This window comes from Gouania willdenowi, chromosome 5 (genome assembly GCF_900634775.1).
Source record: "Gouania willdenowi chromosome 5, fGouWil2.1, whole genome shotgun sequence".
Lineage (NCBI taxonomy): Eukaryota > Metazoa > Chordata > Actinopteri > Blenniiformes > Gobiesocidae > Gouania > Gouania willdenowi.
In genome coordinates, this window is record NC_041048.1 from 4,347,847 (window position 1) to 4,372,546 (window position 24,700).

The 24,700-nt window shown below is 37.9% G+C and overlaps 1 protein-coding gene across 3 annotated transcripts in view; it reads right to left on the reverse strand.

Moving 5' to 3' along the window:
- Positions 1-1,167: 1,167 nt before the first annotated feature.
- stab1 (stabilin 1) overlaps positions 1,168-24,700 on the reverse strand; it is a 105,639-nt gene continuing 82,106 nt past the window's right edge. For 2 of the 3 annotated variants that reach the window (XM_028446302.1, XM_028446301.1), the window contains exons 60-71: positions 22,101-22,233; positions 20,570-20,630; positions 20,283-20,427; positions 19,538-19,671; positions 17,806-17,971; positions 15,988-16,094; positions 12,464-12,583; positions 9,435-9,569; positions 8,479-8,583; positions 4,230-4,379; positions 3,342-3,446; positions 1,168-1,368 (exon numbers count right to left, since the gene is read on the reverse strand). In XM_028446302.1, the coding sequence (XP_028302103.1) occupies positions 1,312-1,368; positions 3,342-3,446; positions 4,230-4,379; positions 8,479-8,583; positions 9,435-9,569; positions 12,464-12,583; positions 15,988-16,094; positions 17,806-17,971; positions 19,538-19,671; positions 20,283-20,427; positions 20,570-20,630; positions 22,101-22,233 (1,418 nt within the window). In that variant the 3' untranslated portion in view covers positions 1,168-1,311. Of the gene's footprint in view, positions 1,369-3,341; positions 3,447-4,229; positions 4,380-8,478; positions 8,584-9,434; positions 9,570-12,463; positions 12,584-15,987; positions 16,095-17,805; positions 17,972-19,537; positions 19,672-20,282; positions 20,428-20,569; positions 20,631-22,098; positions 22,234-24,700 lie in introns of those variants that run through there. The other variant, XR_003674065.1, reaches the window with a different exon arrangement.

Genomic DNA, 24,700 nt, shown 5'->3' on the forward strand with positions numbered 1-24,700 from the left:
ATAAACTTTTTTTATAAAACCATCAATGCTTCTCCTGGACTCCATCATTCAACCAGAGCAATAAATCATGTCTCCAAATGAGGTCAACCGTAAATTCAGCCGTAACAACAATAACTAGACATGACTAATATAAAAAGTGCAAGTTAGGCAAGTCCCTTAACCTTAACTGCTTGTGTTGTACGTCACTCTGGATAAAAGTGTTTGTTAAAGGAAATTGAAAAATTGTAAAAAAAAAAAAAAAACGTGCTGGTATTTTTGTCGACTAATTAAAACTAACAAAATCCAATCAGAACTCTTGTGATCATACGTAATGAACACATCAAATGTGTCTGTGTGTATTTACAAACATTATTAACAAACAATATTACCATCTCATAACATGTTGATCAATGATAAATTAATCATTAAAAAATCATTGACTTGTTCTTTATACAGTATATCAGTCACAGATTTAGTCAACTAAAATATTAATGTCACTAAAACTGAAATAGTCTTGATGACTGAGTGGCATTTTAGTCAAAAAGACTAAAACTACATATAAATTGACGGTCAAAAGGAACTGTTAGTATGCGTTCTTGCCTTCTGTTAGATCTGTGTTTTTTAGGAATTTTAAAAATGTTATGGTAATTTAAGTTTTAACTAATGTTGATGGTTTCCATTGTGATGTCATAATGACACTATTAGCTAAAAATAATTGAGGTTGGACACCAATGGAAGCCCTGAAGTTAAAACACAGTCGGCCACTGGTGTCAAGTATAATCCTCTATTAAATATCTATTATTTCATTATTATGAGCTTTGATCTGTCAGAACGTTTCCATTTTAAATATATTTCTGCTCCAACGCACAAATTCTGATTTAAATCTACCAACAGTTTGACCCTTTGGTGATTGTTTGTCTTATCCTGAAAATAAGAAACTCACAAATTCCAGCTAGTATTTCGTGGAAACAAATTATTATTATTATTTTTTACCATGTCATGTCTGGGGCTCTGTAACGATTAGAGAAATGAAAATGTTTGGAGGTTCTCAGTAATCCTGATAATAGCAACTTTGGTAAAATAATTCAAGATAATCAAGCTCACATGGAGTTTACATGTCACTCAGTCACGAGTTAAAATCTGAAACATTAGACATATTTTACTAATAATAAACCATTCAATTCATTGTTAATTAAAATGCATCTTTATTAACATCCTGAGATTCACAGGCACAACTTTGACTTTGAAGAGGGAAAAGGAAGAATGTTGCAAAGTTTGAACCAAACACTTATTGTGTGAATTTAAGCTGACGTTAAACTGGTCCAGTTGGTTTTACTGGTCCAGGTCCAGTATTTTTGGAGGTTCTTCAGGCTCTGCTGGTTCCACCGCCTGATTGATGTTGTCCAGGAGAAAAAAAAATAAAGAGAGAATCACAGTGAATTGGATGGTCAGTGAGTCTTTGCTCACAAAAGGAAATTAGAATGAGTGATTATTTGATTTTTATTTTGAAAATTCAAACATTAACATTTAACACCGACCTCAAACACGCTCTTACTTTGGAAACAGCAACTTCCAGTCGCATCATATAATATATTGTATATTTTTCTGTCTACTGTCTTGTTTTATAGAAAAATAAAAATACAATTGTTTAAAGTTTTGTCCCTTCTCAACCCTGATGAAAAAAAATTATTCAATTTCAATCATAATTTTTAAATTATTATTATTATTATTCATTTAAAAATCCACCCTTTTTTATTTTGTTTTTAATATCCTTTTCTGAAGGGTCTAATATCCTATTACATTTTTGTTGCCTCCGCTGTGATAAAAGTTGCCCATCTTTGACATTTGTATAGTATACTGGAGGTGTAGTGGTGGAACTGGCATCAATTTTAACTAGTGACTGACTTCTGAGCAGAATCAAAATTCATCTCAACTTTTACTCTATGAAAAACTTCCTGGAGGCTTTAACAAACTAGTCAATACTCATCGACACCACTTGCTTTACAGTTTTTGTTGAGTTGCAAAAATCAATGTGTACTCTTAGGGGCGGATTCACTAAGATCTGAAATAAAAGGTGGTAAACCAGTTGCTTCCCTAAATCCTTTGGTGATGCAGTTTCCTCACCTGCTGCCAGGAATTCACTTTGCAGCAATGATTGGTGCATGTGCAGAAGTGGTGCAGACCGCCCTATTTAAATTAGCATTTTGTACGTGTTATGTTGAACATGGAGCGTGACGGAGAGCTGAGTGCGTGGAATGATCATCACTTGTGTCGCATAAACAACACCATTGATGATCAGAGGGTCACTGTGATCGGTCTAAAGGAGAGCTGGGCAACATTTTTAGCGGATATTGGCCATCAAATGTCACGTCAGCATCGATTTTTCCACTGGTCTCGAAAAACTGACAATTATCACAATAGATAATATATGGCACTTTTTCCATAACTGAAGTTTAATTAATTTTCTTGTTTTGAACGGATACATTAAAAGTAGTACATTAAAAAGGCTTAACGAATCAATTCCATGGAGAAATATATGTGTTCTAACATCAGGATAGGACGGAGGGACTTTACGTTTTCTATTTTGGCGATATAGAAAATTACGATATCGCAAATATTGATATATATATATATATATATATATATATATATATTTTTTTTTTTTTAGCTTATTTTGTTTTAAAACACTCGTTTTAGGAGTCGCTGCTTTTGCTACTTCTCAGAACAGCATTAAAAACACAGTAACAGATTTCTGAGTGCGTTCTAAACCTGACCTTCCACTAAACAAGCCACACTACAGAACTCACTCACACATGCTGTCCTCTATAGGAGAAAAAGCCAAAAGTGGTACATTTTGTGCAACTGTTTGTTAACAAATGTGCCTGTGTGACATTTTTCATCAGCAAATTTAACCCTGAATTGTTTTTCTGGTCAGACTTTATTTGAATCAAAATCGTATATCATCCAGCCCTAATTGGCATATCAGATGTTGTCAAAAAGCTAATATCCAACATGTTACAAAGTTGCAGTGATTGGACTAAATTGTCCATGTTAATGTCGGGACTGACGGAATCACAACAGAGAAGCTAAAGAGCCACATGTGGCTCAAGGATCTCTGCTTTAGGATCCTGGAGAATGACATCAGTGACAGAGCAGAGTGTTACTATGACAACCACTGAACAACAGAAAGTCATTTACAATCCTTCAGGCTTTGTTTGTTTTCATAATACCTTCCAAAAACCAGGATGGGCAATAATTATCCTAAAGATGATTAAATAGCAGGAGAAAGAGCTTTTTTATGTCTGCAGATGATTTTGTTTCATTATTGTGATGATGGAACAGAACGCTCAGTGTGGACTCACCCCGAATGGTTCAGAGTAGGCTCTGGAGCCGCTGTACAGAGGGTTGGGGATGGAGACCAGGGTGGGTTTGCTGCTGCCGCTCGTTGCTCCATCCTCATCCTCATTCTGACACACGATTAAAAAAAAAAAAGAGGAAGAACAATAAATGTTCTCAGGCAAACTGTAAACTAAACACGATCTAACATTCACTGTGTAACTGATACTGGTAATGTTAGAAAAGTATACAGTGGTTTTTTGTGTGTATTTCTGTCATCGTTTTGTGTGATTTTGGACTCATTCTGTGTGTTGTTATTTTTGTGTTTCTGAAATCATTCTATAAATACTCTAATTTTATGTTTTTGGAGTTATTTTGTGTATTTTTGTGTATATGTAGTAGTCTTGTTTTTACTTGGTGCAAATCTGCATTTTTGCTTTTATTTTGTGTATTTATGTCATTTTGTGTTTTTGTTGTGGTTTTGTGTATTTTGAGTCATTTTGTGTATTTTTGTCATTGTCTTGTGTGTTTTCCTTGTCACCTTTTGTGTCGTCTTGATTAATTTTTCAGCTTTTTTGTGTATTTGTATAAGTCTGTTTTTGCTGTTGTTTTGTGTATTTATGTCAATTTGTGTGTTTTTGTTGTCATCTCTCGTAATGTTTTGATTAGTTGTACGTCATTTTGTGTGTTTCTGTCATTGACTTGTATGTTTTTTGATTTTTTTTTTCATGTTTTTTTATTTATTTGTAGTTGTGTTGTTTTTTTCTCGGAGTAGATCTGTTTTTTCCTGTTGTTTTGTGTATTTTTGTCATTTTGTGCGTTTACTTTGGGGATTGAACAAAATACGGCCAAGGCCCATGTCTTGATTAAACATTTGTAATTTGACACCAGCTTCATCAGAGAGTCTTATTTACTCTGAAGTAGTGAAAGCGGAACGCGTCCGTCTTGTGCTTGAAGACGTAATAACCGAGTGCAGCGAGAACACAGGCCAAGAACAGAGACACCAAGATGGCAGATGCTGCTCCGCTGGTGTGGGCGTGTCGTCGGGAGGCATCATGGGAAATCTGGCAAGATAAACACAGGAGAATCCTCTCACTAATGAGATCACAGGAAGGCATTTACACACACACACACACAAGCGCACACACCTTAGCAACGGCTACACACTGCTACACTGTTGCTATGGAGACTTGACTCTGTGCAGCCTGTTTATTCCCCGGAGGGTAATTAACATTCATTATTAATTTCAACCAATCAGACGAGTTCAGGAAAACCAACCAAGCGTCAGAGAGGACAAGCTCCTCCCCCTCCATGTGGTGCAGGAAAATCTGTCAGGGGTTCTGGTAGCCATCTTGTTTTTTCTTTCACAGGAAGAAGAACTAGAGAGCAGAACGATGGCTGCGCCCAATTCAAACACTGTTTTTAGTAACGTCCTGATTCATAAACGTATTTAGGAATTTCAGAATAAATTCAAATTCAGACTCATAGCTTTATTTTATAGTACAGACTGGGCGTGTCTTAACTGCTCCAAAAGCCCCGCCCATAATCAAAGCATTTTTTGAATTTCCCCCGAGTGGCAAGTCAGCAACAACCTGTGGGTTTAGTTACACTTCATAGAGTATTATGGGCGGGGCTTCTCGAGCAGATTGATTGTTTTTGATTGATTGGGTTGTCCTCGGCGATATGGACCAAAACTTATATCTCGATATTTTTTATTCAAATAAAGTCTGACCAGAAAAACAATTCTGGGTTAAATTTGCTGATGCAAAATGCAACACAGGCAGATTTATTAACATACGGTTGCACAATATGTGCTACTTTTGGCTTTTTTCCCTCTAAAGGACAGCACGTGTGAGTGAGTTCTGTAGTGTGGCTTGTTTAGGGGAAGGTCTGGGTTAGAACACACTCAACAATCCATCTAACCGTGCTTTTCATGCTATTCTGAAAAGAAGAGAAAGCAACAATTCATAAAATCCTCCTGGAGGCTTGGTCTAAAACTGCGGCTGTTACATGAGACGAGAACTACTCATTGTTAAAGTTCTTAAAATGTGAAAAATACACTTATTGACTAAATATCTTCCCACTGTGTTCATTCTACATTTTAAATGACTTAAATGAAACGTTATGGGTTGGTGTGAGTTCCTTTGAAGTAAACAGAGGGTTTCTGACACCTCGGTGACTTTGATAAAATACCTTTGATTTCTAAATGCTTTGGTTTGACACTTGCATGTGGCTTAATGCGTTAGTGTGTGTACAGGCAGCCTCAGGGTCAACAACTATAACACACACACACACACGCCCACACACATATACACACGCACACGTGCACACACACAGAATAATGAATCACAGTCAGGTGTCTTATATACAGTACAATATACTTACACAATAATGATGTTTATATATAGAACTGTATTACTCAGCAATGCTGGAGGCTGTTTTTAACAACACTGTGGTGGAAATAACTGATAATGAATTATTGAAGCCTGGATTATAAAATGATGACCAAACAAACCACAAAAAGAAACAGTTTTCTTGCATTTATCATCACGCACATTGAATAAATAACTTGCTTAAAAACACATTTATTGAGGGATATTATTACTGTGGGATATTTCACAGTAAAACACAATGAGCAGGTCAGAGTTTTACTAGTGTTTCGGTGAAACTCGTGTCCTTTCTACTTAATGACAGAGTTATGTCACCTCAGGCAGGGGTTCTCAACCTTAGGGTGAGGACCCCATTTTGGGGTCGGAGACACTGGGAGGGGGTGGCCGGATGCCTTGAAGAAACTATGAATATTATTTGAACAATTCTTGCCCTATTTTGGCTCCTTTTAATGGATTTTTGCTACATTACTCCCCTTTCTGCGACTTCTACATTTCAAAACCTTTTATGCACATTTTTTCTACTTTCAAGACATTTTCAGCCCAATCAACCCCTTCCACCATTTTTCCCACCTAATGTCGCATATGTTGACCCATTATTGACACTTTTTCACTATATTTCATGCTTATTTTTGCCAATTCAACCACATTTACGCTTTCTCTTGCCCATTATTTGCCAGTTGAAAGTAATTATTCCTACTTTTTTAAATTACATTACCCCAAAACCCCATTTCAGCCACTTTTAAGCCAATATTGACACTTTAAACCCTTCTCACAACTTTGAACCAATTTCTGTGGTTTTTAAAATCCTATTTCACCAACTCACCAAAGGGATGACAGTGTGTGTGAGTGCTGTGTGTTGCTGCTGAGCTGTCACTGCATAGAGTCGCTCTGTTTATTGTACAAAGGTCTTCTCTGCCTTTTTTTTCTGGCTCCGCCATGATATAAGTTTGAGAAAAGTGAATTTGTAGACAACGGTGTGCAGGCATGAGGCTGGTCATAATCTAGCTTTAGTTTGTATTGGGCTGTCGTAAAGCACTACGTCTGGCTATCGGGTCAAAGGCAGGGAAAGTAATGTTTTTTGGCCAGAGACAGCAGGAGGGGATGAAAGACCCCCCATCACCCCATAAACACTTGTATAACCCTCACAGGGACTATGAGAAGGATTTATTAAGGTGAAAAAGTTCTGATTTAATAAGGGAATCTATGGTTGTTTAATAAATGTCATACTAACGTACGACTCATACTAAGTCGGACGTCAAAATGAGTATTTAGTGCGTTCACATTAAATAGTATGAAATGACTGAGTACGCAAAAAATATGTACACTGGATGTACACTATATGAAGACATTTTAAAGTATGCATGATGGGCACACTAGTAAAGTCAGTTTCAAATAAAAATTGAAGCTAATTTGCAGCTTCAAGATAATCAAATGTCCCCTTTTCAAAATAAAAACATCTCTTCTTGTCTTACCATAGTTTTTAACACTTTTGTCCCCTCAATCCCCCCAGAACACTACGCTCTCAAAATGCTGGACTACTCGTTGTTCCATTCATCTCTAAAAGTAGTATAGGAGGAAGAGCTTTCAGTTATCAGGCCCCACTTCTCTGGAACCATCTACCAACCACGGTTCGGGGGGCAGACACCCTCTCTACCTTTAAGGTTAGGCTCAAAACATTCCTCTTTGATAAAGCTTTTAGTTAGGAACCAGCTCATAGCTCATAATTAAGATGCAATAGGCATAGACTGCCGGGGGGGGTCTGGCATGCTCGGTTGGAGAGAGGTTGGAGAGGGCGTTAAGAGAGAGGTCATTTAGGTTAGAGAGGGACCGGAGAGGGTCCCATTACTCTTTCAAACACTCCCTCTGTGTCTGCTTCTTCCCTTGTGTGTTTGCTCCTGTACTCCTTCTGGCTTTTGTCTTGCAGGTCCGTGGGATCCTCAGTGTGGAGTTACAGAGACTCAACAACTCTGTCTCCACCCTTTTCTCTGCACACACCCAACACAGCATAACGTGGATGGCTGTTCATCATAGGAATGGGATCCACACAAGGTTCCTGCTGCTTAACAGAAGGTTTTCCTTGCCGCCATGATGATTTCATGTTGGGTGTGGGATACATATGTATGTGTATATACGTATATATGCATATGTGTGTATCCACAAAATGAAGAGTCCGTCCCTAAGACTGCTCTACTGTAAAGTGTCTTGAGATACCATTGGTTATGATTTGGCGCTATACAAATAAAGATTGATTGATTGATTGATTGATTTTGTAAAAAGGAGTTTAGTCAGTAGCACAATGAAGGGTCTCGGAAATTCTCGTAAATGTCAGAATGAAATGTGTATACGTGAGTTTTATGGATCAAATGAGCACATGTTGATATTCTACTTGGTCATTTTCTCATTTAAAATGTTTTCAGAACTTTCAAAGGTGGAGAATCAACAGAAATATTTAGCCTCAGTGTGATTCAGGTTTTTGTTGTTGTACCTTCCAAAAGCATCTTGGGAAACTTGGAAGTATACTTGGAAGTATACTTGGAAGTATACTTTAGTGCGAGCGGTCATCATCCTAACCATACTTATAGTATATACAGTATGTGCCATTGATCACAGCAGAAATGATAAAAACCTGTCTGTGTGTCTTTGTGCTGAACCCTGACCTGCTCAGCAGTCTTGATACATTCAGTTTTTATTTTACATAGTTAAAGATTATGTTTTGAAAAGTCGAGGGATTCCACCACAGGGAATCAGCTCAGAGTGGAACTATGTCACTCACCAGTGGGGGAGGCGCCAACAGCGGGGCCTCGATCACGTGGATGATCCCGTTCACTGCAGGTATGTCCCACTCTACCAGCAGACGCTTGTTCACCAGCTTACGGCTCTGAGGACAATGCCAGGAAAACACAAAAGAAAGATATCAGCAAAGGTTTTTCATTTGTAGAGAATGAAAATAATACACACTAATGGAGAACATGCAAACTCAACCAGGGAGACTGAGGCATTTTACTGATTCCAACACTTGGAGGGTTTAAAATGGTAATGAAGCTTATTATTATATTGTACAAGGTTTTTCTGGGTAGCTGTGTTTGAAAAATATTTATCTCTGACAACGAAAACACAGAAATTAAAATAAAAACGCATGAAAAGACAAAAAAAAAAGAAAATGACAACAAGACAGACAAAAATGATTTAAAAAAACAGATTAAATGACAGTAAAAACACAAAACAACAACAAAAATACGCAAAACGACAAAAAAATTACAGGAAAAATGGACAAAATTACAGCAAAATACCCCAAATGACAACAAAACGATACAAAAATTAGTTCATAAACACACAAAATGAAAAAAAAAAACAAAAGGATAAAACAAAATACAAAAAATGATAACAAAAATACACAAGAGGACAACAAAAACACACCAAATGAGAGAAACAAAAGAAACTAGAGCAAGAAAAACACAAAATGACTACAAAATTACACAAACCCTTTATTCTTTCCTGCATTATTGCTCAGATTGGTTATTATTGTAAATGATGTCATGAATGTTAATAAGATACAATCTCATGTTTGTGACTTTCGCTGTGATTAAAGTTGCCCTTCTCTGTAATAGATTATAATTATGATACATATTTTTAGATAATTTAATAAATGTTTCACCCAAATGTGTCTATATTCAGGGTCCACTGCTTGTCCCTGATTGTCTACGTGTCACGATGTGTGTGACCTCTGACCTCAGCGTCGTCGTGAGTAACTGTGAGGTTGAAGCCGAGCCACGATTTGATTCCCTCTTTGTGTTCCAGGGCCTTAAAAGGACGTCTGCAGTTATTGGTTGTGACGTGATACTGGAGATCTCTGGCAGACAAAGTCTAATCAAACAAACACAAAGCAGAAAGTGAGTAAAGGTTAAAAAACCCACACTGTTCAGATAATTCCACACTGTTTGAATTCTCTATTGTTGGATGTCCAGCGGCGACATAGCCGCGATACATCAGTGATGTTTTGGCACCGTGGGAAGGACAACAGTGCAGCAACAACAAACAGGAAGTGTGAAAACATGTCCCCCCTCCCCCTCCCCCTCAGCCTCAAGCAAACAATAAATCCCTTTAAAGCCCCCAAAACAAAACAATCAAACTACTCTTTTTTTTCTGCTGCTATTTTGAATTTCCAACCAGTTGTTCAACCTTTGAACTGACAGAGAACGAGGGCCAGTTTTCTTTCCTTCAGGGTCACAAACTGGTCTTGAAGAATTTATTCTCTCTGAAAACACTTTACACAGAAATTCTGATATCTCACTCCTCCCTGAATAGGAATGTAAATATAAAAAAATACTTTGGTGATTTTCCCACCCTGGCCTTCGTCCTCTGCTCTCACGGAGAGCGACTGATAGAATGAAATAGAATTCTCTGAACCATGTGGCCTTTGACAGCTTCCCGTCTCCTGAACGTTATATTAGGTCTTCTATAGTCCACTTTGGATGGAACACTTCTTCTTTAGTCAGAAGTCTGGGTGGAAGTATCATCCCTTTGTTTCCCTTTGCATAAAATGCCTAAAGCGTATATTAAAACCTCTGTCCAGTGTTGAAAAGAATATTGTCATGGCAACAGGTACAACAAGATTTAAAAATGTCATCCAGTGCCAACACAACTATACAAATACAACAAATAAGAATTATTGATCTCAACATTATATTTTAATGTTATTCTTGAAATTTCAACTTTATTCTCAACATTTCGACTGATATTTTCTCCATCAAAATTGGCCCTAATCCGCTTCCGTAGATGCATAATTGTGATGTTTATCTCATTTTAATGATGTAAATAAAGGCAGATAAATGTGACCTGGCCATTCAGACAACAGTCGGATTGTGAATATCTAGCCCAGAATCACAAAGTTTGTGACGATGTTTACGTGCTGTCCGACACGCAATGTTGTGGGACATCCTGAGAAGCAATGTAAATTAATGGGAGTTATCACCTTAACCATGACCATAAGCTAAACCCTGAATAAACGGTTGGGATAAGACACAATTTTGCACAAAATAACTTCAGAGTGAGTTTTGCGTCATGGTCACGTTTCCCTGTGAGATCATGTTGAAATATTGGCTACGTATCAGCTTTAAAACCACATACAGTATGTAAATGGTTCACATTTCAAGATATAGCCAGTTTTCTATTTTGGTTAGAGGTCTTTTCTTTCTTTTTAAAAAAATGTATTTAGCACTTTAGAGTAGCCATTAAAGGAAAAAAGAAAGAACATAAAAAACATAATAATAGCATGTGCATGGGAGAGGTAGAAGCCAATAGGCTTAGAAATAAAAAGCCGATATAATTGGATAAGGATATAATATAATAGTGCCTGATCAATTATCCTTATCCTACTATAGCCTTAACAGGACAAGGATATAATAGGATTAAGATATTTGATCAGGCACCCGTATGGGCAGCTGCAGCCACCGCTTGAGTGACGGAAGGACCCCGCATTTATATCATATGAGTGTTTCAATTGTCTTTCATAATCAATGTGCTTTTTTAAATCGGTATCTGCATCGGCCTTTGAAAAACCCATATCGGTCGACCTCTAATTTTGGTGATATAGAAAATTCCACTATCGCCTATATCTATATATATATATATATATATATATCTATATATATATATATATATATATATATATATATATATAATATATTTCACTTGTTTTGTTTTAAAATACTTGTTTTAGGAGTAGCTGCTTTGTCTACTTACTAGACACTCCAGAACTCACTCACACGTGCTGTCCCTTACAGGAGAAAAAGCCAAAAGTGGCACATATTGTGCAACTGTTTGTTAATAAATGTGCCTGTGTGGCATTTCGCATCAGCAAATTTAACCCTGAATTGTTTTTCTGGTCAGACTTTATTTGAAATAAAATGACAGAGATATATATCGTATATCGCCATTTTGAGAAAACATTTTGAGACATGAGTTTTGGTCCATGTTGCCCAGCCCTAATGGGCAACATCTATATACTTATATTCTGAACAGTTCTTAGTCTGGTCCTTATCTACATTGGGAGGAACGTACCAGGATCAAAACATTTCAACATCAAAGGACCATTAGGGCAATTATTCTTCTCCACTATGATACTGCGATGGTTCAGTGAGACAGGACGGACGTGTTTCCAAGAAATGAGTGAACTGCTAATGCTTTCTTCTGAACAAAATACTACATTGTCCTATAGGAACTAGAGGATATGAGATCATAATGAGTTTACAGTATCTAAATGAGCAGTGGAAAAACAGTATTTTAATATTGCTCTGATAAATCTAATGGTGCGTTTCCATTGGCGGTATCGGCTCTATACAGATCCTATATATATATATACTTCTCGCTTTTGGGGCCAGATACTAGTTTTCCGGAGCGTTTGCATTGAGCACCAACCTGACACGCAGACCTGCCAGACTCCATCAACTGCACTTTTTTGCGTCCATCCTCACAAGATCGCCCACAAAAATCACTGGCGGCCAAATGCTTCCCCTCTGTGCGTGAGTTGATGACTCTACGCTGTGATGATTCTCTGACCCAATCAGTGTCTGCTTTATGCCTGCGTCACATTTTCAGACCAGGACTGTTTTTTTTGGAACCTCAACAAAGGAGGTACTAAAAAGATCATCACCAGGTACCACTGAGGTCGGGCCTTTTTCACAGTGGAAACAGGAGAAAAGAGAGTAGAGCCGATACCGCCAGTGGAAACGCGCCATAAGAGAGGAGCTCTTTGTTACCTGGTTTCTGCCAAAGCCAGCATTGTGAGGAACAAACAGTGTGAACACTGACTTCCTGTCGGACAGAACATCAATGAACTGTTTTCCAGTCAAGGACGAGGTGCTGTAATTCAACAGCAACTGCAGACAGAGAAAGAAAGAGACAGAGGATGATTTATGTTTAATTATTTAAAAAAAGTGAGTGATTATGTGTTTTTAATCAATTATACATAATCAAATCTCACAATTAGTATCGACATACAGTATATCAGTGATTTTCCTGCCTTTGTGAATCACAGCAAATCTTATGCACACAGTGACACACCATCAATCAATTACTGCCACACTGCAACCTTATTGTTCTTCTTACTGACATAGAGGAAAATGTATTATACAATGCCTAGGAAATATAAGGAAATTGGAATTATTGAAATAACACATCTTTAAAGCTGCTGGAGTCTATCTTTTTTTTTTTTTCATCAGACAAAGATATAATGTAGGCCTCATAGATCAATGAATCGAAGATCATTTGCTTTAAAAATGATGTACAAAGTTGAGATTGCCGCTCAAAAGTTTGCTTTGATCTCCACTGTAAACACTGTTATTGACATTGTCGGAAATTTCGTGCATTGCATTGTGTAGAAGTGTTTTTTCTTCATTTCTTACTGTCATTTCTAGTGGTTGCCTGTTGCACAATATGGACTTATAGAAATGTTGCATTGCTTCATGACCTACTTAGCAAGGCAAAGAACCACACCCAAAAGTTAGAAACCACCACTCAACTGCTTCTAGCCTGTTTGACTCTGTGGTCAGAAAAGGAGGGGTGTTGATATTTACCCATTGAGGCTTGCCTGCACACGCAGCATATATGCGCGCGCAGCCCTTTAACCACAGGAGATGCGCGCGCAGCTTCTTTACCACAAGTGACGTAGAAGTTTCCATCAGGAAACTATATAAACCAAATGTTTTTGTATGTCAGGGCCGAACTCTTGCATGAGACACGGACCCTGTTGCTGATTGATTGATTGAAGACCTTTAAGCCTGCCAGCTTACTCATACTTTTGTTCTTTTATTATTTTGATTTTTTATTCTTGATTAAACCGAAGCTCTCTATTTGCAGGTCGGTCTACGTTCCAACCCTCACCTATGGTCATGAACTTTGGGTCATGACCGAAAGAACAAGATCACGGGTACAAGCGGCCGAAATGAGTTTCCTCCGTAGGGTGGCTGGGCTCTCCCTTAGAGATAGGGTGAGAAGCTCAGTCATTCGGGAGGTGCTCAAAGTAGAGTCGCTGCTCCTCCGCATCAAGAAGAGCCAGATGAGGTGGCTCGGGCACCTAATTAGGATGCCCCCTGAACGCCTCCCTAGTGAGGCGTTCAGGGCACGTCCCTCCGGAAGGAGGCCCCGTGGAAGACCCAGGACACGCTGGAGAGACTATGTCTCTCGGCTGGCCTGGGAACGTCTCGGGGTCCCCCCGGAAGAGCTGGAGGAAGTGGCCGGGGAGAGGGAAGTCTGGGCCTCCCTACTGAGGATGCTGCCCCCGCGACCCGGAAACGGCTAAGCGGGAGAAGATGGATGGATGGATGGATGGATTCTTGATTAAACCAATTAATTGTAACATCAAAGAAGACTTCTATACTTTGTCTGGTGACACTGTATTTTGAGACAGCCTACGCCTAGACCTCTGGTAAGTGTCAGTCATAGTACTGATCACTCGATCTGCTGGTAATCATTAGGAGAAAAACCTTTAGGAAATTCCTGTCTGAGGGCTAGACCCTCAGTGCAATAATATATGTCAGTTCATAAGGTATTAGGGATAAAAAGGGAGTTGGCTGAGGCAACTATGGGTCGGTATAGGAATCGTCAGACCGGACTTTGTCTTGTGAGAGGGCCATAAACACTGCACGGATCTCTCCCTCGCTGAACTTAAGAGGGATTGACGGTCCTCACTTTCTTGCCACGGGGGCGAGAGGACGTGACCTGGGGGTCGACGTAAAAGTGGGGTTAAAATGAAGCCGTGACAATCTTCTGTAGCAGGGCCCAGGCTATGACAGCAGGTTTACACTTGCCGTGCCGCGAGGTGTAGCAGGACAACCGCTTGGTCTCTATGTCAACATTGCCCAAAAACACATTTCTGCTGTTTTCACGGATTAAAAGTTGTGACAAAACAATGGAGGATGTTTTTTTTGGGGTCAACACAAAAAGTTCTGAATTTGGCCAAAATTGAATGTCTTGTGGAGAAACAAACTCAGGTCAGGACCCCATTTGGGGTCGCAAGACATTGGGAGGGGGTCGACAGATGCCTTTAAGAGACAAAAAAATATTTTCTGTTCAATTTGAGCCCATTTTTCCTTTTGTTAAACCCTTTTTCTGCAACTACACCAAACTTGCCACATTTCAACCTAATTTCATTACCTTTTCTTGCCATATTTTAGCCCATTTTAATAAATTGTTGCAACTCCTATTTCTGTCACTTCTTCATCAAATTTCAATGCCTTTTCTGCATGTTTTTCTCACCTATTGTTACATATGTTGACCCATTATTCACCATATTTTATGCTTTTTTTGCCAATTTAACCACATTCACGATTTGTCATGCCCATTATTTTTTTACCACTATTCCTGTCTGTTTTTGGCCACTCAATTTGCAACTTTTAACCAATTTCTGTGGTTTTTAAAAATCCCAATTTCACCACCTTTTCCAACATTTTTGGTCACTTTTAACCCATTCTATTTCTCATTAAAACAAGGATTTACATCTTTAAGATGACTATATACTATGAAACAAATGATACAGTTCCTGGATAACAGTGGATATTATTCCGATAAATAAATACATTTAGTTATCACAGATTCATAGAACAATGGAGCATACATTTGCTGACTTTATGGATGGGTCCCAAAAATCTCTCCCCTTTATTCCCCCTTATAGATGGCTCTGTCTCCACATGACTGGACTCAACATCCCACAATGCAATGTACAAAATCTTTCCAACATCGTCAATAAGAGTGTTTACAGTGGAGTCAATAAAAAAATTTCGAGCAGTAATTTCACCATTTTACATCTTTTTATCATCTCCAGCATATTTAAGTTGTTTGTATGTTAACACTTAACTCCTAAAAATCCCTCTTCACACATTGAAGTTCCACGCCACTATTCAACTATATAAGTGTTCACATATATTGTGAACACATATCTTTTACCAACATGTGGTATTAATAGCTTCAATAAATCTTTAGTAAATCAGAAAGAAGGGCAGTTTTTGATGCAATACCAAGTGTGATTTACTGAAATACAAAATCTTGTGTACGTAAACTATAAATGTAAAGACTAAATAAGAATATACATAAGAGAATAAATGTGAAATATGTTATTGGTGGTTAGTATCAGAAATCAGAAATGTAGTATTGGACAATGTCGGCATATCTGTGAAAAGATAACATTGAACATCTCCACTGGATAGTTTAATTTGCCCTGCTGCAGGTAACAGTCTGGGGTGTGAAGGACCATGATGGAGATAATGATTGTTTCTCTTTCCCATACCTTATAGAAAATGGAGAAGTTGCTATAAGTTGCCAGAACGCTGGTCAGGACGCCGTTACAAAAATCTCCATTTCCAACATATTCAGCAGGACACGAACAGGAAACGTCTGAACACAGACAAACACACATACTGTATGTAAGATTTTAGATGTGGAAAAGGATAATAAAGTTACATCTGGAGTGACGTTGGACACATTTGTGGTTAAAGGTAAAGTAATTGGTGAGAGAGATTTTTCATTTCTTCTTTACCTCTGGATCACCTTTTAAAGCCTCAGTCGTGGATGTATTCCTCTTTATGTTCTTTCATTAAGGCATCAGTAGCATCATTGATTATTGAGTGCAGTTAAGGTGTGAGCTGTCAGCATGCAGGGATCTACAGGGGCTTTCAGTTCCCTTCACAATAAAGGTCGTGGATGTCCTTAAGGTTGGCAGGGGAATTAATAAGGCCTTCAAAAGTCATGGCATTAATTATTTCACACTTATTATATGTTTTCAACACTGATGCTGATTTCAAAGTGAAAAAACTAATTTGACTCTCAATGTGCTGGAATCTTAGAATTAGAATTGTTTGAAGGCTTTATTAGAACCAAAACCACATAATTCACAATCAACTATGTGATATTTTTCATTATGACTGTTCAGTAAGCAAATAATGTGACTAAATATTATTTACTGCATTGTTTAAAGGATGATGAGTCAAATAACTGATCTTAGAAGCTATTTTTAATATGTTTTTGTAACATTCACTATTTAACTGTTTGGTGTGACAATAAAAACCTTGAACGTTGATACACAGAGCACCAACATTAAAAATAGCACTAAATCACACCTCAGAAACACCACAAACATAATGACAACATAAAAAAGTCCATGAGCTACATGGAGAGGCATAAGCAGAGAGAGCGGTCAGCAGGACCCACTGGAACAGAAGAACAGATGTTTAGATGGCAACAAATGACAGTGTTTAATTAGACAGAAGAGGAGGAGCTGGAGTGGGGGGGTGTTGCAAGGCGTTTGCAGACAAAGCGTACGGAAGTAGGCGTGTTGCTGTGGTTTAAATGCAGCACTGAGACCAACTCTAACCAATGTTAAGCATAGAACATGATCAGCTGGATGATTTACTGATTAGGGGATGGATGCTGTTAGTTAACAGCTACTGACAGATGAAGGGGCTGGACTAGCTTGACTACCGTGCCTGCCTGAATTAACGCGATGCTCAATTTTTTGTTGTTTGGAGAAACTTTTTTGTTTTTTTGTCATTTTAAATGATTTTTCTTTCATTCTGTGAATTTCTGATGTTATTTGTCAATTATTTTGTCTTTTTTTGTAGTTTTGTTATTGTTTTTGGTATTTTTGTCAGATTGATGTTGTTTAGAGTAATTTTTGATGTTTATGTATTTTTCTCACATCCTGTGTATTTTTGTTGTTGTTTTGGGTTTTTAGAGACTATTTTTGTGTACATTTATAGTTGTCTTGTGTGTTTTTGGCGTAATTTTATGTAATGTTGCCGTTTTGTGTATTTTTTGTTTTACTGTATATTTTTTGTTATTTTTATTTGTATTTTTGTCAGATGGTGGTTTTTTGGTGTTGTTTGGAGTAATTTTTGTTGTTGTTTTTTGTATTTTCCTATCATTCTGTGTATTTTTTGTTGCTTTTGTGTTTTTGGAGACATTTTTGTACATTTGTGTATACATTTGTAGTTTTCTTGTGTGTTTTTGGAGTAAATTGATGTATTGTTGCTGTTGTTTTGTCTATTTTTCTGTCATTTTGTGTGATTTTGCAGTCATTTTATGCATCACAATAAAATCTGATCAGTACCTTTCACTCTGTAGCAGTAGGCGTCGTACGTGCTGCTCTGGTCCACGGGGTCTCTGTAGATCACCAGGCCCACATGGTTGTCTCCACACCTCACTGAAGGGAAGCGAGTCGGGTATCCAACCTTCCCTCCTTCCATCCAACCAGCAACACACAGATGCATCCCCAGCTGTAGAGGTACAGAGACGTCACACTGAGCAATCAATCACTTCACATTTACAAATTAACTACTTGATATGAGTGAGATGAATATTAATATTTTTTGGCTGCTGTGTCTGCTCTGGGTTTGGCTTCCATGTGAAGGCTTTGGTGTAAAACACTAAGAAGGCCCATAAAACAGCTTATCCAGTTAAAAACATGTTTTTATTGTTTAAAATTAAGAGTAAGTACTACAAAGCTGGATAAGTATATCCGGATATCTTTCTGTTGGCGAGCTTCACTTCACTTAAACAAACATTTACAGTGGCAGAGCAGCTGTACTATGAAGCAGGTAATCAAAATGTTCACTTAAGCGAGGTGATTTACACCTGAATGTGTTCGCACTCACATAAAATGGAGATTGCAGCGTCAGACCAATCACAAACACGAAGAAACTGTGCAGAGCAACTTACGTCACCATGGGGAATAATTTTTTAAAAATATGAAGAATTCAAATCTGTAATTCAGATCAAAAGCAACACTGTTGCTGCGAAAAAGCAGGAAGAAAAGGAATGCAGGCAGAGAATTGATGACTGTTAATGCACAAATGAGTGAGATTTTACAATATTAATTAATTGGAGAATAAACAGAAGGGTTTCCGCCTCATTTTGGGTGCAGTCTGTAGCCCCGACGCTGCGTTCATACAGCTCAGCCTACATCATAAGTGTTGTGGCGGTTTTGATGACTGAGATGGAGTCAAGCTTTAGGGTTGCTGGTCAGATGCAGACACAGGGTTTATTATGTCAGTTTGGCCAAAAAGACCAGTCTGAAAACAATATCTCAGCCTCAAACCCAATACAGCAGAGAAAACTGTTTGAAAATCAGTACCTCAGGCTCTAATTGAGACCCATTACCACACTGGGACTTCCCCGTTACAGTCTCTTGTCCATGCGGGCCCCCGAGCACCCGTCTTTACTTGTTTCACAGGCTCTTCTTCCATGTGCTGCAATCACTGCCCAAAGTTGGAATCACTCACTTTGTGTGGATTTTAATGCAAAATCCCGAATGATGTTTAGATTTATAGTCAAAGATACAGGCTATGTGTTCAGCAACAAGACAAATCATAGCAGAAATTTGGACACATCATTCTTGATGGCTCTGTCTCTCTTTTGTTTGGAAAAAAATCTTACCCTAGCACCTAACCTGGTCCCAACCAGGTTAGCCGTTCAGCGTAAGTTACCATGGTGATAAGAAGTCAACCAGCATCGTAGTACAGCACACACAGAATTAACCTCGGAAGTTAGCGCGATAAGTGGAAATCCAGCTTTGTAGTACAGGCCCCCCCCAAAAAAAATACAGAATGTGAAGAAAATGACTTCTAAGGTGTGGACATTTGTCACTTTATAGTAGTTTGTGTTTAGTACATACTCGTTTTAGTTGAGCTAGAGTTGATTACAATCTAAACTTAATTTCGACTAATCAATAGTTAATATGTGTTGGATGCTCTAAATAGGAGGGTTAGGAGAGCATGTTTATTTTATTTTTTAGCCGTGAATAATACTGACCCGAGGAAACCCCTGTAATGGGCGGGGCTTACCTGCTGTGCATCCCCCAGCTGTTTGAAGCTTGCCAGCGTGGCGCCTTCTGCTTGGCAGGCAGCATCAGCCTGACTGAAGTTCATCTTGTACTTTCCGTCTGGAGAGCGCAGGTGGAAAACTCCAGCTGTGTTTGCTGAGGAGTGTAAGTAATCTTTTAGCTCACATTTCATACACTGTTCAGTGCGATAATAAAGCCATTCTTCACAAAATGCACGACACAGATTTTAGATTAAAAAAATACTTTAAATAAGGAAAAAAAAAAAAGTAAATAAAACATTATCACATTAACAAGGAAGTTATGAATAATAATAACAATAATACCATTCCCAGGTTAAAGTTGAGTTTTTTTCACTTTGCATGTCAAAGCACATTAAATTCTTGAATATTTATAATACTAATAATAGAAATAATATTAATAGACGCGAACCCCATTAATTCGACGCGAAATGAGATCAGCATCAACTGGTTCGTGACTTCAATTGTGTTGCCATGGTAACAACCTCTCATGGGGTGTTTTTGCTGCGCTGCTATTCTGTTGCCATGGTGACGAAAACAGGACCCGTTTTAGGCTGTCGCGTGACAACTCAACACCTCGCGAGTGTGTTTGCGAAACTGCATCAACGACACAGCCCTCCTGTGTTACCATAGAAACCACAATCGTTTCTATGCCGAGTTCCCCCAGCAAAGGAAGTCAAATGGTAAATTGGACTCTTATTGACGTAGAAGATGAAAATGATGCGTTACCATGGTAATGCAGGTCCTTGCATGAGGCCACGGGGTCGCAGCCTCCATTGTCCTCCAGACAACGGTCCACAGGGGGAACAACCTTCTCCAGACACTGGACTCCATTACCCACGTACCCCGGAAGGCACTCGCACGCACGCTCATTCTAAAGGTATGAGATTAGGGAGATTATTTTAACGTGTAGATCAGCTTCTGTGTATTTAGGTGTTAGACACACAGAAGAGGATCGATACGGTTACGTTGCAGATGTAAAAACAGCAATACCAATGGATTGTTTTTGTACTAACCGGACCAGTAAACTGGCACTCAGCAAAGTCACTACAGCCACCGTTTGCTTCTTCAACACACCTGAAGGACAAATAAAACAAGTCTGGTAATGTCTAAAGAAATACATCATCTCTTATTCAGAGAAATGACATTTTTTTATTATTATTTCAGCTAACCCTAACCCTTTAGATGTATGTGAGTTTTTTTAAACATTAAACAAACAAATCTTTTGTGTTGTAAAAGGAGCAAAAAGTTATTCAATGAAGTATTCTATGACCTTTCTCGGGGGAAAAAAACGAATTTAATACAAAAGCTGAGCAAGTCTAGAAATCTTCAAACCGAACGCGACTTTAGCGACTCTGGTGACTTGATTACATTCAAAATCAATGTAAATCACGCTACGTCAAGCGACCTCCCTTCAAGAAATGCGACTCGCGCGATTTCAGCAGAGTCTTCAGTACTCAAGTTAAAGTATGGATTCTGATGAATTACAGCCGAGCCCACAGAACGTCTTTTTAAACCAGCAAATTCCATATCTTTTATTTTTTCAAGAACTTGTAGAAAACATGGAAACAAGTTAAATCTGTTACCTTTGAACACCTAGAGAATTTAGCACTCAGTATAGATACAATTTCTAAAAAAAAAAAAAAATTTTTAACCATGTGTTAACCATAAAATTAAGGAACCTGACGAACAAATAAAAGCTAAAACTACCAAAATGTTGTGTCTTTTTACGTTGTGAAGTCATCTTTGAAAGTCTTAAAAGTAATGACCTCATTTTTAAAATGTAAGGAGCAGAAAGTACAGATATTTGTAACTAAGGAGTAAAAGTCAAAAAAAGTCACCTAAAAAATAAATACTCCAGTAAAGTACAGATATCAGAAAAAACTACTTAAGTGCAGTAACAAAGTATTTGTACTTTGATACTTGTCACCTCTGGATTCCAGCGACTCAATCGTGAAAAATAAAAGTGGCATATAACTTGAATAAGCCTTTTAAATTCTAATTATATTTGGAGTGAATTCATCCTTTAGTAACTCCGTAAGTTGATGATTTAAACTGTAAGTATAAGTGACGCTGTCTTTGATAAGTGCTGTAAACGTACGGCCAGAGAAGAAGAGATCAGCCCTCTCAGTGCTGCCTTCTGCTCTGCACACACACACTATTCACACTATTCCCTGGTCGTCACTGGAGAGATGAAGCGACCAAAAAGCTTAACAATGTTCAAGCGACTCATCACGAGCGATTTAAGCGACATATAGTCGCTGAAGTCGCATTCGGTGTTCCCAACAAAATTTCAACTGAATGGTTCAAAACCTTTATTGAAAAAGGCTAAAAATAATTTTTCGAAAACTCAAATGTGCAATTCCTCCTGTATATTTACTCATGTTAGAGGATTTCTGTTTTCTTTTGGTAAACTTTGAGTCACTTTTGCAGAACATTTAAGTTTTCGAGGCCTAGTCAAGTGTCTTTTTTTCTGTATTTCTAAATATGAATAAATAAATAAATGAAATCACACTATAGTCAAACAAAGCAGCAGGTCACGCACACCTGTTGATGGGCTGGCAGGCGTATCCGTCTCCTTGATATTCAAGCAGACATGTGCAGTTGACAGTGGAGCCCGTCTGGTTACAGACTGCATTCTGGTCGCAGCCACCGTTATAGTCGGCACAGAGATCAGGAGCTGTTCGGGAAAACCATCAAACGATTAGTTTATATCACAGAGAAGTCTACAGCGTGGGATTACTGACACATCACAGGAGGTAAAATCATCACGTGACAGTTTAGGGCAGGGGTGGCCAATCCTGGTCCTCAAAAACCACTATCCAGCATGTTTTAGATGTTTCCCTCTTCCAACACACATGATTCAAATGATTATCTCATCATCAAGCTCTGCAGAAGCCTGATAACGATCCTGGTCATTTCAATCAGGTGTGTTGGAAGAGGGAAACATCTAAAACATGGATTGTCCACCCCTGGTTTAGGGAATTATTGTTAAAATCTAGAGCTCACACCAGGGTTGGAGTCAATTATAATTGTACTTGATAATTAATTACAATTATGACATTATTATTATCATTATTGTAAATGTAATTGGAAAATAACATGTTGCTGCTGTAATCATAAATTAATTGTAATTGAGTTCAGATAATTCACTTTGTAATTGTATTTGTAATGAAAATTCTATAAAAAACTGTCATTTATAATGTAGTTAAATGCAAACCAGCGGAACCACATTACAGTTCTACTGTATGTTTACACATACGTAGCTAACAATATTAAATTGTGTTTCATATAAACTTTTTCCACTACCTGTCAGTTCTCCTGAGGGTCATTTTACCATTAAAATACTTTTAAATCTAAGACAAAAAGGCTCAGTCACCCACACCAAAAATACTAATATCAATATTATCATTGATTAGGAAGACTAACAAGGTAACCAAGAGATTAAAAACAAATTGAATGATAAATAATTTTTGTATGTGTAATGTGTAATACAGCTGATTTAAGACATGGGTCATAAGAGATGCTAACAGAAAGCTAACACAAGTTTTATAGGGTAATTATTTAATGCTCAAGAAATCGTGATTCATTGTAATTAAACTTTAGTAAATAAGAAGGTAATTTTAATTGACTTTCAGTGGTAAAATAATAACAGTAATTTTAATTGTAATTGGGAAAAATGCTGATCATTGTAATCGTAATTGAGTTGTATTTGGATAATTGAAGATGTAATTGTAATTGAAAAATGTAATTGACCCTGACCCTGGCTCACGCCAGTCTGATCTATGGTTATCAGCTCTGCAGCGTGAGCTTTTCCTTCCTCGCTCTCATGGATCCATTCTCTAATAAAAAGGCTCTAAAATCCCCGTCTGCACACAGACGCGTGGCAAGCAGCAGACTGAGACCAGCTGGTAAACACTGAAGCGTTTAGTGTCACATATTTCCCCAAGGAGCAGGAAACTTTAAACCAGGCTCAAGCGCACAAATACAGGATGAGCACAACTTATATTAAGAGACTGCAAAGTAAAGACGGGGGACGAGGTGTTAAAGTAAAAGCAGAGCAAAGGTGGAAGGTTTGAAATTCCTTCAAATATCTAACAGCGTTGTCCTTCATCACCGTGGTGTGTGTGTCAGCGGCAGGGTTGGGGTCAATTACATTTTTCAGTTACAATTATCCATGTTCAATTACAATAGTGACTAGCATTTTTTCCAATTACAATTAAATTAAAAAAAAAAATTTGCCTCAGAAAGTCAATTACAATTATGTTCTCAATCACTAAAGTTCAATTACAATTAATCACAATTACTGAGCCTGAAATAAGCTGATAAAAGTTAACCTTCCTCTTGTGTTAGCTTTCTGTTAGCATCTCTTATGATAACAGGTCCTAAATCAGCTGTAAAATACACTAAAAACAAATATCTATCTCATAATTTATTTCCTATCTATTGATTACCTTGTTAGGCTTCCTAATCAATGAAAACACAAGTTTTAATATTTTTGGTGTGGACATCTAAGCCTTTTTTGTGTCAATATAACCCTCGATTTCAATGGTTTTAATGGTAAAATGTGTGAAAGCTTGATATGAAACATATTTTAATAATTATTAACTACATACAGTATGTGTAGAACTGTACACTGAACTGTAACATGGTTCCCCAGTTTTGCGTTCAATTCTCATTGACATTTATTGACAGAATTTTCAAGGCAATTACAATTACAAAGTCAATTATCCAAAGTCAATTACAATTTAATTACGTACAATTACGACAGCAACAGATTTTTTAAATTCCAATTTTAATTACACCATAATGGTAATTAATTTTCAATTACACAATTACAATTATAATTGCCACCAACCCTGGTAAGCAGGCAGAGAATCAGGAGAGGGGAGGTGATTCGGGGAGGGGCTCTGTGTGTGTGATTGATCACAGGTGTAGTGCATGTGATTAATCACACCTGTTTAATATTCCAGGGCAGAGACAGAGCAGGATGATCAACACTCCTGCAGAGGAGGAACTGGTCGCTAACTGGGAAATAAAACCAGTAAAACGTGAAACCTGTCTGGGTTCCTTTGTTCTGAAATCTTGCCTTGTCAGCAGTCCTTGATAGAGCCTGATATGAAACGACCCGGAATGTAACAAGATCC